Consider the following 14,967-nt stretch of genomic DNA (forward strand, 5'->3'; position numbering starts at 1 on the left):
TTGAAATCATTACAGCAATTGACACCTCAATATAAACAAAACCCGGTGTTTAGATACTCTTACAATTACAACACTGTTGTCTCCGCACTAGAGTAGGAAGATCTGCAGCAAATGTTGCCCAGCTTTGAAGATGTGCATAAGACTCAGACAAACAGGCAGATCTAAAGGACTAATTGCCAAATTGTACAGTAGTGGATGACACTAAAATAGATGTCACAATACATAAAAGAAAGTTAACAGTAGACTTTCAGGAAGCCACAGAGAATGGTACTTTGGCTGGTGTCCTCCAGTATTCCAGAAAATACCACCTCGTCATTGATCAGTGAATTCCAATGGAAAGTGCTTGTGTGCTTCCTCTATATCCTCGTAATGGCAACAGAATGAACCGAAACCGCCTCAATTCCTGTGTTAGAAGTTGTGGACAGTTCACCCGCTATGCACATTACATCCCTTTTGGGTTTCTCCAGAGATCCAAACAGTTGAAAGAAAACATTTGATAATTGTTCAATAGAAATCTTACCTACCATGGACAATACTATGGGGTTTTTTTTACCGGTAGGTAAAACATTACCTCTCTTGGCTTATATTCCTTGTGCTGTTCTTATTGCATAACAAAGGATACTGCTTGAACTCATATTTTAAAAGGTAAAAGAAATCTGTGCAATTGTGTACCACTGTATTGTTTTCCAGAGGGCACTCCCTCAAACCTTTCCAACAAAGAATAAACTCTGTGCAGAATATTAACAACTGCAAGAAAATGCATCATTGTGCCAGTGCTCATTTAAGAAAACCTTGCATCTGAGGCGCAACTAGAATACAGAAACTAGAAACTCTGAAAGCAATATTCTAGCCAAAGGGGGAAAAAATCCAACAAATGAGAAATGGCACTAATCACAGCTGGATTTTTACAGTCCCAATTTCTATTTGAGGATTGCTGGGCTCTTGCCAATATTTACACAGGTCAACCACAATGGCCCAAAGCTAAAATCAGCTCTGCACCCAAATATGGTGCCAACTTGTTATCTAGTTACTGATATTTATATAGAATGACTCTGCCCCAACCATCCATTTCCTTAGTTGTGGAATATTAAACCATCCCTACAATATCTGCCATTTACAGGCTCTCAGATTACAATGCCACAACAAACACTTATCTATATATATTTGTCTAGAGATAATATGCTATAGAAAATTATTTATATTCTGCATGGATAGAACATTGTGACCCTAACTGTGCACCAAACTCTGCATAACAATCTTGTGCCAAAACAAATCGTAACATAGTACTTGCCTGTGCATCTATGACATTGCCATATGTTTTTAACCTAGGTACCTATCTGTAAATTTTTTTTTTAAGATACAAAGATCATATTAAAAGAGGGGGGGAAGTTTGATGCCAAGCTAATTACCTTACAGGGAAGATTCAGTCTTCAGAAACTGTGCAAATGACATTAGTGTTTCTTTTCAAGCATTAAGAAAAGTGACAGGATATTTCTGCAACTTTAGTTTTGAATTGTGGTGCAACTGAAGGGAACACTGTACTGTAGATGTGATATGTGTTGGATTTATTAAAGTAAATGACAGTGTCTCAATCTTGTTTGAAAGATTAATTCAAATTAACTTGAGTATGAATGCTGTCAAATGAACTGAAAACTAGCTAAAAGCATAAATGGATAGATAACAGAATTTGATCATTTTAGGTTTAAGTTCTGTAAAAAAAAAATTGTGCTGTGTGTCTCTTACATATACATTTTTAGCATCCTCTTCCTCTCCCACTAGGAACAGACACTGGTGCTCATTGACAGCCATACATTTGTTAGACTAAAATAATCTATAGATTCTCATGGAAGAATATTTAATCAGCTTTTTGCTAATTGTAATAACATTAGCTAATTTAAATATTTCAGAATGAAAGGATTACAGAAATGTCATCTAATATAATTTAGAGTAGAAATGCATGAGAAGAATCCATTACTGCTTAGTAAACAGCAGAAGCATTAATACAAGCCATGCTCAGATGAATAAGAAGCACGTTAAAACCATTTTGTAATGCACATGGGTGTCTGTAGCAGGGTAACTGAGGCCAACAGAAAAGAGGGGAAGCTTTTATGTAAATACCTTTAGGAATAATGAACCTAGAAAAATACCAAAAATATGTTTAAAAGAACTAGGATTATTTCTAAACAGTGTTTTCTCCAATTTAATTGTTATATGATGCTTCAGCTGCTTTTTAAAATGTAATGAATTCAGTCACTGCTGCTATATCTTATCTTCAGTATTTGAAATGAAGGTTCTGTAGTTTTTGTGCCATATCAATGATTTAATTATCCACAATGACAAAATGCACTACTTTGTTCTAAAATACAGCTTAGCCCTTAATTTTCACCTGTAAAACCCTAAAGGGTTTGGGGACTGGCCTACCTAAAAGAGTCAGTCTCTTCTTGTGTGATGATTGGATAGTTGAGATCCCCCGAAGCAGTCAACCTGCCTGCCCCTTGTATGCCAGTGGGAGCTGGTGATGTAGTATTTTGGTTGGGAAGGGCAGAGATAGCAACACGCCCCCACCCCCCAACTTTCCATAAGACTCCTGATTGTTTAAGGTAATTACAGAATTATTAAATCAGGATTAATTCTACTAATTTTGCAATTACATTTAAAAATTGGGAAGATTATGTGTGTTACTGACCACTTGGGTCTGATAAACACAGTGCCATGGCCATCTGAGGATGTATTTGACCACTGCTGGGGGTCCCTGTGCAAGGGCACCCACAGCCCAGCAGTATGCATGTTGTGCGTGGTGCATACCATTTTTGTCGGCCAGACTGGGGGAGACGTTGCATTGGTGAGATCTCCTGATAAGGTGAGCCCATCTCAAGCCGATGTACCTTCATGGGGCATGAACGCATGCTGCTGCCAGCACCATCGCTGCAGAGTGCAGAGGGCTGGACTGAGAACACTAGCTCGGGTAACGTACTTCCCCCCCCATCCACAAGGCTTGTTACCCTTTCAAGGAAAGATTTTAGATTGGTTTGACATGATTTGTTCTTGACAAATCCATGTTGAATGTTACTTATCACCTTATTATTTTCTACTTGTAATTCCGCCGTAATTTTTTTTTCATAAACATTCCTACAATTCTCAGAACAAGGTTGTTATTTCTGGAAGGCTCATGACTGGAAATCCTTTCCCGCTAGCTTCACCAGTGCCATGGTTTGATGACTTTTGGAGGACATGTTAGATAAGCCTATGTTCTCAGGCCTTTCCTGGAGGGTTTTGTTGGTGTTGAGTGATGAATGGGAGATGATTGTGATAGGCTGGTTGGAGGGGAGGCAATGAACAGGTGTCTAATGGAAGCCATATGGGGTGACACTGGTATAGTAGATAAGTTGGGGTTTCCAAGGATTCAAAGATTAGTTTTTAGGAATCTGTTAAAATATGCATGTTTGTTTTAAGTGTACAACGCACATGGAGTCAGTAGGAGTGCAGTATATTTATTTAAATAAATAAATACAATTTAGACATAATTATTTAAATTATTCCAACTACTCAATAGCACTATTTAGACCTAAAATGTAGTTTAGAAAAACAATAAGTACTGCATCTTTAGAAGCAGTGGCAATACTTCCCCGCCTGCTACCCCTTTTGGCATCTTTCTCAGAAAATACCACAAAAGAAACAGTACAGTCTATTAATTTGTGAATATACTTTTTAAAAAAAAAAGTATGTAATTTCACACCTTTACCTGTCACATATGTTGGTATATCTTGAATGTTTATAACTATTCATCATATTGCTTATTTAACAGATACTTCCTTGTATACTGTGTGAATTCAAAATAAGCATCCTTATGCATATATACTTTAGCTCAGTTCATAGCTGTGCAAACTAGGTAACATCCTATGGACAAAGTTGAGAATATACTTCTTTGAGTTAAAGGAAACATTGAGTCTTTAATGTTGGTTTTATTATTACATTTATTTAAAATACAATTATTTTAATATCATAAAATCCCCGAATTATCAAAATTATTAGAAATTGTGTTAATAGACTCTGACCATTAATGTTCAAAGTATTATGTGTCCCCTTTTTTCTGTATACTTTTACATTTTATATTACAACTATTGGAATGACCTCATTTGGAATGGAATCATGAAAAAACAATTCCTTCATGAGATTAGTAAATGCTTGAGAAGTTTTATTTCTCTGTAGTTCATATTATGTTAAATATTGAAATGTGTTTTGCTTTCTATATGCTAGGAAGACATCATATTCCCTGATTAAACTCTTACAGTTTAGAAAATAGTGTTTTTATGTATAGCTGGTTCTTCATGATTCCTCTGTGATGACTCTTAAAATTGATTAGCGTAAGAAAATTTTAAGAACTTAGAATGGATTTTTAACTGAGGGTGTATCTATTTAAATAGATGTAGTAGATGTGTGTTTCATTTGATGTTTGCAAGGTAGATGTATATGAATTCTCTTCCCAACAAGTTTCATTTTTGAACATGATCATTTCTTCTCCGAATCCATGATCGTCTATATTGTCACTTATCCTAGATCAGTCCTTTTGGTTGATCTTGTAGTGATAGTTCTTAAAATCAGAATGGCATGATAGTGAAGTTGGCATGCAATTAATATCATTTGAGAACTCCTTCATTTATTTTCATGTTCATGAAACAGCAGAGTGGTTAAGTTCCACAGGTTAACAGTCTCTATTTCAAGGTAGCCAAATATGTAACCAAGTAATTCAGAGGCACTGAATGTCTGTGGTTGTGTTCAGGTAGGTCTAACTCACAGCTGCTTATGTCACAATCAGAATTAGAAGAGTTTACAACGCTCCCATTAAAGTTGTTCACAATTAAACACAGGACATATTTGTTATGTGGCTATCAGTGATAATGTCTTTAGAATTTGGATTAAAATGACTAAATGTTAATTAAAGCTGAACCATTTTATTTGGATTACAGGGAGAAACTAGTTTCTTCAGATGATCTATTGGAATGGTTGAGACCTTTCTGTAGTGATGACTCCTTGCCAGTGAAGCCCCGCATTAAGGTGCTGCAGATTATGGAGCAAGCATTTCATCTCAGTGATGAGGATAGCAGGCTACTTGTGTTCTTCAGAACTCAAGCAGTTCTCAAAGCCTGTTGGCCTGAGACAAAGGTATTATTATTTACCCTAACATTAAGTGATAATGTATTACCGTGTTTTTCTTTTAAAAACTGTATGATGGAACTTTGTCAGTTTTGTAAGTATGAACCATATAGGCAGTTACAAATGCATGCTGTTGACAAATGAAGTGGCCTTTTTTCTATCCTCATACCAAGCCAGGATTGTAACAAATTGTGACTTTAATTTAAAAAAATAAAAATAACTAGGAGTAGTTAAATACTGCCTCACTTATGGGCTGAGCATCCTCAGCTCCCACTCCGTTTAGTGGGACCAAGGACACTTGATACCAAACAGAAGCATGCCCCAGTGCCTTTTTTTTCTTTCTTCTCTATTCCCCACTACTACCCTCTATATACCTTTCTGGTATTTGCCGTTTTTTCTTCCCCCTCCACAGTTTATCTTCTGCCACTTACCCCTGTCTCCTCTGTGGTGTACTCTGGTGTGCATTCTAGTGGTTAGAGCAGGGACATTTAGATTCTCTTCCAGACCCTTTGACCTTAGATATGAAATTTATCTTGTCTGTGATTCATTTTAACTGTCTTTAAAAGAGAGCTAGTAAGTGTAACCTCAGAAAGATGTAGCGCAAGGGTTAATTAATATTGTGTTTATACATGACTTTGAGATCCTCAGATGGAAGGAGTTGTTAAAGTACTTTGTCATAATCACAGGGCTGCTTGAACCTATGTCCCCTTTCTGGTCTCCCTAAGTGCACAACCTCAGCTATTGGCCCCCATGCCCTTTCCCTGACTTGGGGGTGGTATTTCGCAGTTCTGTTCTTAGACTAGGATGTGGGTGCAACATACCCCATGTATACCAGCCATTTATTGCCGTGCAGGTTTGATTGGGCACCTGTGTTTCGTCCCTTTGGGAGCCTGTGACTAGCGCTATACAGTGACAAGCAGCCTTCTTAGAACTAGTAGGTTTATTTAGCAAATGGGAGCAAAGCAATTGGGAAAATCCCTATTTACATTTTTACTCATTTAATTCTACTCTTCCCTACAAGCTAACTTAGATAGTTTTCTGTATTGAGTTACAGGAACAGAACAGGCCCTACTTCCATCCTTTTAGCAAACCCAAGAGTTCTTGGGACCCAGTCTGGACTCAGTTTTCCTTCTAGAGAGTGTGTCATCTTGTCTGTTTTCCCCCTCAGGAAAATTCCATTTTCTCAAAGCCCCACCCTCACTGTGTGTGCTTGAGCCACATTATCATAATGCTCAATGCCTTTTTGTTGCAGAGCATAGGTGTGAAGTTATCTTTTTGCCTATCTACACTAGAAAATTATGTTGGTTTAGTTACACTGGTCAGGTGTGTGAAAAATTGTTAAGCCAACCTAAGTCCCTATTTAGACAGTGCTAGGTTGACAGAAGAATTCTGTTGTCATAGCTACTGCCTTTTGGGGAAGTGAAGTACCTAAGCTGACAGGGAGAATCCTTTCCATCAACTTAGTGTCTATAGTGAAGCACTACAGCGGTGCAACTGTGTGTCTGTAGCATTTTAAGTGTAGACAAGCCTTGGGTCTCTGCTGAAACTGTCTTCTCTCCCTAGCATTCCAACACACCATCTCAGACTGTTTTCACTAAAAAAGCTGCAGCAGTGTAGTGCGGCTGCAGCATTTCAGTGGAGACACTCACGACAGTGACAGGAGGGGTTCTCCCATCGCTGTAGTTAATCCATCTCTCCAGTAGGCAGTAGCTAGGTCGATAGGAGAAGGGAAGATCAGCTTAACTATGTTGCTCAGTGGTGTGGATTTTTCACAACCCTGATCAATGTAGCTCGGTCATCCTAACCTCCTCCTTCGAGTTATTGTCCCTATATGTATTCCATGCACTGAAGCCAGAAGTTTTTCAGCAGCAGTGTATGTTGACCGTCATGTAAGGTGACCAAATGTCCAGTCCCAATATTTGGGGCTTTGTCTTACATAGGTGCCTATAAACCCCACCCCTTGTCCAAATTTTTCACACTTGCTGTCTGGTCACCCTACCCGCACAGCCACCTTACATCACCACATGCTCCATGCGAGGTTATAAAAGGCTGTGTGGGGCGACATGCCCTCAGTTCCCTCTTACCACGTGGTCAGAGTCGGAATCTTCTCTTCGTCCGCGTTTGGAATACAAATAGGGACCACACATCTTGAAGAGCCTCCAGTTACAGGTAAGTAACCTTCTCTTTTAGTGTAGACCTCATCTCAGGAATCCTGTACACAAAACACATTTTGGGGTACATCACTAAGCACCCACGCATTTTTAACATATTATATAAAGAAGATGGGAATTAATATAAGAATTGAAAGGTGGATAAGGAACTGGTTAAAGGGGAGACTACAACATGTCATGCTGCAAGATGAACTCTCAGGCTGGAGGGAGGTTACCAGTGGAGTTCCTCAGGGATCAGTCTTGGGACCAATCTTACTTAACACTTTTATTACTGACCTTGGCACAAAAAGTGGGAGTGCACTAATAAAACTTGTGCCTGACACAACGTTGTGGAGGTATTGCCAATACCGAGGTGGGCTAGACAGTCCCAGCCAGGGCTTCGTCAAGCCTGACATTAAAAACCATTAAGGAAGGAGATTCCACCAACTCCCTAGGTAACCCATTCCAGTGCTTCACCACCCTCCTAGTGAAAAAGTTTTTCCTAATATCCAACTTAAACCTCCCCCACTGCAACTTGAGACCATCACTCCTTGTTCTGTCATCTGGTACCACTGAGAACAATCTAGATCCATCCTCTTTGGAACCCCCTTTCAGGTACTTGAAAGCAGCTGTCAAATCCCCCCCTAACTCTTCTTTTCTGCAGACTAAAGAATCCCAGTTCCCTCAGCCTCTCCTCATAAGTCATGTGCTCCAGCCCCCTAATCATTTTTGTTGCCCTCTGCTGGACTCAAAAACTGATGACCTTGTGGATGACCTTGTAAACTAGAGTAATAGAAACGGGATGAAATTTAATAGTGCAAAGTGCAAGATCATGCATTTGGGGACTAACAAGAATTTTTGACAGAGGAGTTGAAAGACAAGGATGTATTATGGGGCCTCCCTGATGCGGGAAGATCCAATTTATGCATCCCTGCATCAGCTTTAGTGAGTGTTGCCCTAAATACTGTATGTATGATTCACTCTCGCACAGTACTGAAACTGATTGATATCTGTGGTGAAATACAGTAAAACTATAACAACACATACTTATTCTACACATCAGCCAAGGAAAGGCTGTTCAGAAAAAGTAAGTATCCCTATGATACTGCACAAGGAATTTTAGTACCCAGGAAAGATTTTAGTTGTGTGTCAGAGTTAACATTCCTGCTCCCACAGAAAGTGGTCATTTGTCTGTCTTGAGACTCTTGCAGGTGTTGCTCTTCTCAGATGAAAGAGACCACCTCTGGCAGTATATTGCCCTCTAACATCTTTGAGCAGGTGGTTGGACTAGATGACCTCCTGAGGTCTCCTAATCTTCTGTGATTCTATGATTGTGTCTGTATATTGGTTAGCTACTTCCTTCCCATACCTCTAATTGTATGTCTTAGTGGTCTCCCATCCAAATAGCAATCTATGCCAACCCTGCTGAGTTTGTGAGATCCAACAGGATGTTAGCTGTATGCCTGAAGACAATACCCCATCTTTCATAAGAACTGTGTAACACAAGTATACAAGACCCAGGTAGGAGATGGAACTGTTCCTTCCCTTTTACAAAACTGAATGTATTTTTTTTTCTTGGAAGAGAGAGGAATGTGTGCCATTCTTGTTCTCATCACAGAAAGATCAAATTCAGATAGCAGCAAGAAGAAATAGATAAATATAGCGTATGTTCTTTAAAATATTGTGCTTTGTAGAAGCAACTGTTCTAGCTATTATTACTATGGGGAAGGGAAGGCATAGAAAATTATCTTGCAAAAATGCTGCTACAGGTCAGAAACCTCTCATAGCACAAGGCAATTCATCTATCCCGTCAATGTTTTACTCTTCAGCTGCTGAGCAAACAAGGCATAAATAAGAAAGAGTCTACTAATAGCTTGTAACAAATAGCCAAATGTGTACTCTGTACCCAGTAAGCTCAAATCCTTCAGAACTAATAACCTATGAGTTTTGTTTCTTAAAGTTATAAAAACAGTTTGTATATTTGACATAAGCAATAGCTGTTCTTTAGGCTTTTCCTGATACAGAGTATGTCAAAGAACACCTCTTAGTATAATTTTTAACAAGTTTCAGTATTCATATCATTATAGTCTAGATGCAGTAATTTACACATTTGGATCATCCAGCAGGCTCAAAGCTTTGGTTCTGGTGAATTTTGGGGTGCTTTACCCTGAACAACTAGTGAAATGATTCAGAAGTGACAGGCTGGTATGTCTAGCAGGTACCAGTTGAAGTTCATTTCCTTTACCATTTCTAAAGAAAACAATTTAATGAACTTCCTTTTTGTGTGCATGTAATATCATGGTTTGATGAGTAACCCAGAATATGGTACTGGGGAAGCTGTTATATTTGAAAAAGGACATGGAGACACCATGAGGGTAAATAAGCCTGGTTTTTAGTTCCTGAGCCTTCACAAATTAACAAATCCACACTGAAAGCGGGATATCTCTCGAGTGGGATAGCCTAATTTTGGCAATTAATTTTGCAATTGATCTTTTGATTATCAGCAGGTAAGTATGCCCAGTGGTCTGTGATGGGATGTTAGATGGGATGGGATCTGAGTTACTACAGAGAATTCTTTCCTGGGTTCTGGCTGGTGAGTCTTGCCCACATGCTCAGGGTTTAACTTATCGCCATATTTGGGGTTGGGAAGGAATTTTCCTCCAGGGCAGATTGGCAGAGGCCTTGGAGGTTTTTCGCCTTCCTCCGCAGCATGGGGCACGGTCACTTGCTGGAGGATTCTCTGAACCTTGAGGTCTTCAAACCACGATTTGAGGACTTCAACAACTCAGACATAGGTTAGGTGTTTGTTACATGAGTGGGTGGGTGAGATTCTGTGGCCTGCATTGTGCAGGAAGTCAGACAAGATGATCATAATGGTCCCTTCTGACCTTAAAGTCTATGAGTCTGAGTCATCAAATTTTTCAAATTAGCAAGTTAGTGACCACATATAATAAAAAGCAAAGATAGTTTATCACACACTGTACTGCATCTCTTTATATGACAAATGTCCTGTTAGTTACTTGTCACAGTGTTTCATGGTAAACTAGTAAAATACAATCTTAGAAATATAAAAGTCCAGACTACAGAGCTCCAGCTGTTACATCTTTTGCTGAAAACTGAGAGGAAAGCAGTCGGTTTGTACATGTGGTAGGAGTGCGCAGGTAAGCAAAGCATAAATTAGCAAGTTTCTATTGCACTGTGTTAATACTTCTTGCTTATATTTTCTTCAAATATCCCAAAGTACTTTACAGAATGACTGTACCAACTTTACAGATGGAGAAACTGAGGCACAGAGCTAAAGTGACTTATCCAAGGTCATATAATGAACTGGTGGCAGAGTTAGGAATGGAACTCAGCACTTCCGACGTCCAGACTTATGCTGAAAATGCTAGACTATACTGCTTTCTTACCTCCTTTTAACTGTTCTTACTTTGTATTTAACAAGACTGCCCTTCTCATTTACAAGATGACCCTTTCTCAGAACAGAGTGGACAAAATAGTGCTGAAATAGTAAAGCCCTTTGAAATGTTAGTGAAAAATTGCTATCCCAATTTCACCTTGGGACTTACAAATAGAAATGTATTTCTGATACTTCTATAATAGTTGACATTTAAATCATTGCAGACGTGGGGTGCCTTCTCTTTCAATAGTTACAAAATATCTTAATTTTATTTCAGTGTCACATTATTTCAAAAATTGTTTTTCCTTCTTTGATAATTGTTTCATTCCTTTATAATGTCCCCTCTTTTCCCCAATCCCTCTCCAGTACCTAAAGGGACACCAGATATTGCAAAGGATGGATGTGGATTCTTATTGAGTAAAGATAAGTTTAATGACATTGCAATGTTCAATTACCAGAAAATGTGTGAAAGCCACCCTCAGTATGTCTAGTAATCCTCTTAGTCGGGCTTTGCACACATCAAAAAGGGACTTAATATTTAATTATGCTTTAGGTTCTATAAGTAGTGGTCCTACAAATCAATATGCTGCTGGGAAACAGGCCAGATCGTGCAAAATTAAAAATGTACTTTATGCAGGCCGCTACCTATCTAACAGTCAGAAACACAGCAATTTCCAGTTCTCTAATGATTAGTTAACAAAATTAAAAATTCAGAGGTCCTCATTTTTCAAAGACTTCAGAGTCCTTAATTCACATTCCAGTAGCATCCCAAAGCTACTGGCGGGAGGAGGCATGTGTTGTTTTAATCCCCTTGATACATTTTATCTGAGCTTTTCAGGTTCTGTAATTTTCTAGTTAACTGGTGCATGAAAAATATGGGTCAAAATACTGACATTTTCTTTAAATATTTTTTATTTTATTTTTTGGGTAAGAGAAAATGGGTACCTTAGAATTTTCATGTTTTAAATTTTAGCTTATCCATTGAGGATAGATAACTTATTCCCTGTCATTATAATTGAGAAATAATAGAGTTTATTAGGACTTCCAACAACATGACTAATGTATGTATTATGTCTACTTACAGGACATGTGTGAACATATTAGTCATTCAGTTTGGTCACCAATTCTACATAATTTACAGTAGTAAAAAGCTAGAGCTTTACCCTGGCAAGCAGAAGCTACTGTAGGAATATAAGAGCTTTAGCAAAGGTTTTGTGTGTAAACCAGTATTTATTAGTTAGCAAGTAAGATTGTTTAATTATTATAAGAATAACATTTGTCATTTGTGTGTGACTTGAATCCAAATAGCATGTGTAGTTTAGAGAAGGTAATCGTATATAGAGTTTCCTTTAATTTTGGTACATCATACATTGTCGTGCTCCTGAGGCCATTTTGGAAAATCAGGAAGTGAACTAAATATGAATTTGGAACCTAACTTTAGCCTCCTATTGTGTTTTTTTTTTTTAATTATAGCCTTGAAAAGTGGCATGAAGTGAGTGTGTGTGTGTGTGTGTGTGTGTGTGTGTGTGTAATAAAAAGAACTGAGAGATCTTTTAAATAATTGCATTAATGTACACATTAATGCTTTTCCTGGAATTTCATTCTGGAAGATGTCGGTCTCCTCCCTCAGCCATCCAGAAAAGGTATGTAGAGGACAAAGGCAGTGTATGTTGATCTCAACACCTAATTAGAAAGAACATACTGAATTATTGTCCAGTCTCTCTTGAGTGACGGAAGTCTTTGATGTGAACACCATCAGATAGTAGTGGCCTTTGGCTGTTACTACCCTTGACTGAATCCGTCCTGGCAAAATAGTTGCAAAGATGCTATATTACTTGTCCCTGAGTCGTCATGTTCATTGGCTGAGTAGTTAAGGCGCTCAACTACAGTTGTGAAAGGCCTGGCTTAAAGTTTTGTTCAATCTCACACTGAAAGGCCAATTCACTCAGCTGCACAGTGGCTTTATCCATCTGGTTAGGGCAGTCAAAGACCATCAGACATCATTCTGGCTACAGCACTCCGTTGTGTAACATTGGCTATTGAGCTGATGTGCCTTAACTGCATCAGCCAGATGAGCCATTCACTCAGGAGAAACTTTTGACATCTTGTAACCTTACTTAATACATAAGAATTAATGACCACATCTATTTTTAGTGAATGAATTAATTAGAAATTGCTCATAGACTCATAGACTTTAAGGTCAGATGGTACCATTATGATCATCTAGTCTGACCTCCTGCACAACGCAGGCCACAGAATCTCACCCACCCACTCCTGTAACAAACCCCTAACCTATGTCTGAGTTGTTGAAGTCCTCAAATTGTGGTTTAAAGACCTCAAGGTTCAGAGAATCCTCCAGCAAGTGACCCGTGCCCCATGCTACAGAGGAAGGCGAAAAACCTCCAAGGCCTCTGCCAATCTGCCCTGGAGGAAAATTCCTTCCCAACCCCAAATATGGCTATCAGCTAAACCCTGAGCATGTGGGCAAGGCTCACTAGCCAGCTCCCAGGAAAGAATTCTCTGTAGTAACTCAGATCCCACCCCATCTAACATCCCATCACAGACCATTGAGATCAATTAATTGCCAAAATTAGGCTATCCCGTCATACCATCCCCTCCATAAACTTATCAAGCTTAGTCTTGAAGCCAGATATGTCTTTTGCCCCCACTACTCCCCTTGGAAGGCTGTTCCAGAACTTCACTCCTCTAGTGGTTAGAAACCTTAGTCTAATTTCAAGTCTAAACTTCCTAATGTCCAGTTTATATCCATTTGTTCTTGTGTCCACATTGGTACTAAGCTTACATAATTCCTCTACCTCCCTGATATTTATCCCTCTGAAATATTTATAAAGAGCAATCATATCTCCCCTCAGCCTTCTTTGGTTAGGCTAAACAAGCCAAGCTCTTTGAGTTTCCTTTCATATGACAGGTTTTTCATTCCTCGGATTATCCTAGTAGCCCTTCTCTGTACCTGTTCCAGTTTGAATTCATCCTTCTTAAAGCAGAACTGCACACAATATTCCAGATGAGGTCTCACCAGTGCTTTGTATAACGGTACTAACGCCTCCTTATCTTTACTGGAAATACCTCGCCTGATGCAGCCCAAGACCACATTAGCTTTTTTAACGGCCATATCACATTGACGGCTCATGGTCATCCTGTGATCAACCAATACTCCGAGGTCCTTCTCCTCCTCTGTTACTTCCAACTGATGTGTCCCCAATTTATAACCAAAATTCTTATTAATCCCTAAATGGATGACCTTGCACTTTTCACTATTAAATTTCATCCTATTACTGTTACTCCAATTTACAAGGTCATCCAGATCTTCCTGTATGATATCCCGGTCCTTCTCTGTGTTAGCAATACCTCCCAGCTTTGTGTCATCCGCAAACTTTATTAGCACATTCCCACTTTTTGTGCCAAGGTCAGTAATAAAAAGATTAAATAAGATTGGTTCCAAAACTGATCCCTGAGGAAATCCACTAGTAACCTCCCTCCAGCCTGACAGTTCACCTTTCAGTATGACCCGTTGTAGTCTCCCCTTTATCCAGTTCCTTATCCACCTTTCAATTTTCATATTGACCCCATCTTTTCCAATTTATCTAATAATTCCCCATGTGGAACCATATCAAATGCCTTAATGAAATCGAGGTAAATTAGATCCACTGCATTTCCTTTGTCTAAAAAATCTGTTACCTTCTCAAAGAAGGAGATCAGGTTGGTTTGGCATGATCTACCTTTTGTAAAACCATGTTGTATTTTTTCCCAATTACCATTGACCTCAATGTCCTTAACTACTTTCTCCCTCACATTTTTTTCCAAGACCTTGCATGCTACAGATGTCAAACTAACAGGCCTATAGTTACTCGGATCACTTTTTTTCCCTTTCTTAAAAATAGGAACTATGTTAGCAATTCTCCAGTCATATGGTATAACCCCTGAGTTTACTGATTCATTAAAAATTCTTGCTAATGGGCTTGCAATTTCATGTGCCAGTTCCTTTAATATTCTTGAATGAAGATTATCTGGGCCCCCCGATTTAGTACCATTAAGCTGTTTGAGTTTGGCTTCTACCTCGGATGTAGTAATATCTACCTCCATATCCTCATTCCCATTTGTCATCCTACCATTATCCCTAAGCTCCTCATTAGCCTCATTAAAGACTGAGGCAAAGTATTTGTTTAGATATTGGGCCATGCCTAGATTATCCTTAACCTCCACTCCATCCTCAGTGTTTAGCAGTCCCACTTCTTCTCTTTG

The 14,967-nt window shown here is 38.8% G+C and overlaps 1 protein-coding gene across 1 annotated transcript in view; it reads left to right on the top strand.

The window, feature by feature from the left end:
- NBAS (NBAS subunit of NRZ tethering complex) overlaps nt 1-14,967 on the top strand; it is a 363,078-nt gene that overhangs the window by 286,942 nt on the left and 61,169 nt on the right. The window contains exon 48 of the mRNA XM_045011210.1: nt 4,968-5,163. Within this exon, the coding sequence (XP_044867145.1) occupies nt 4,968-5,163 (196 nt within the window). The remainder of the gene's footprint in view (nt 1-4,967; nt 5,164-14,967) is intronic.

Source organism: Mauremys mutica, chromosome 3 (genome assembly GCF_020497125.1).
Source record: "Mauremys mutica isolate MM-2020 ecotype Southern chromosome 3, ASM2049712v1, whole genome shotgun sequence".
In the NCBI taxonomy this organism is placed as follows: Eukaryota; Metazoa; Chordata; order Testudines; family Geoemydidae; genus Mauremys; species Mauremys mutica.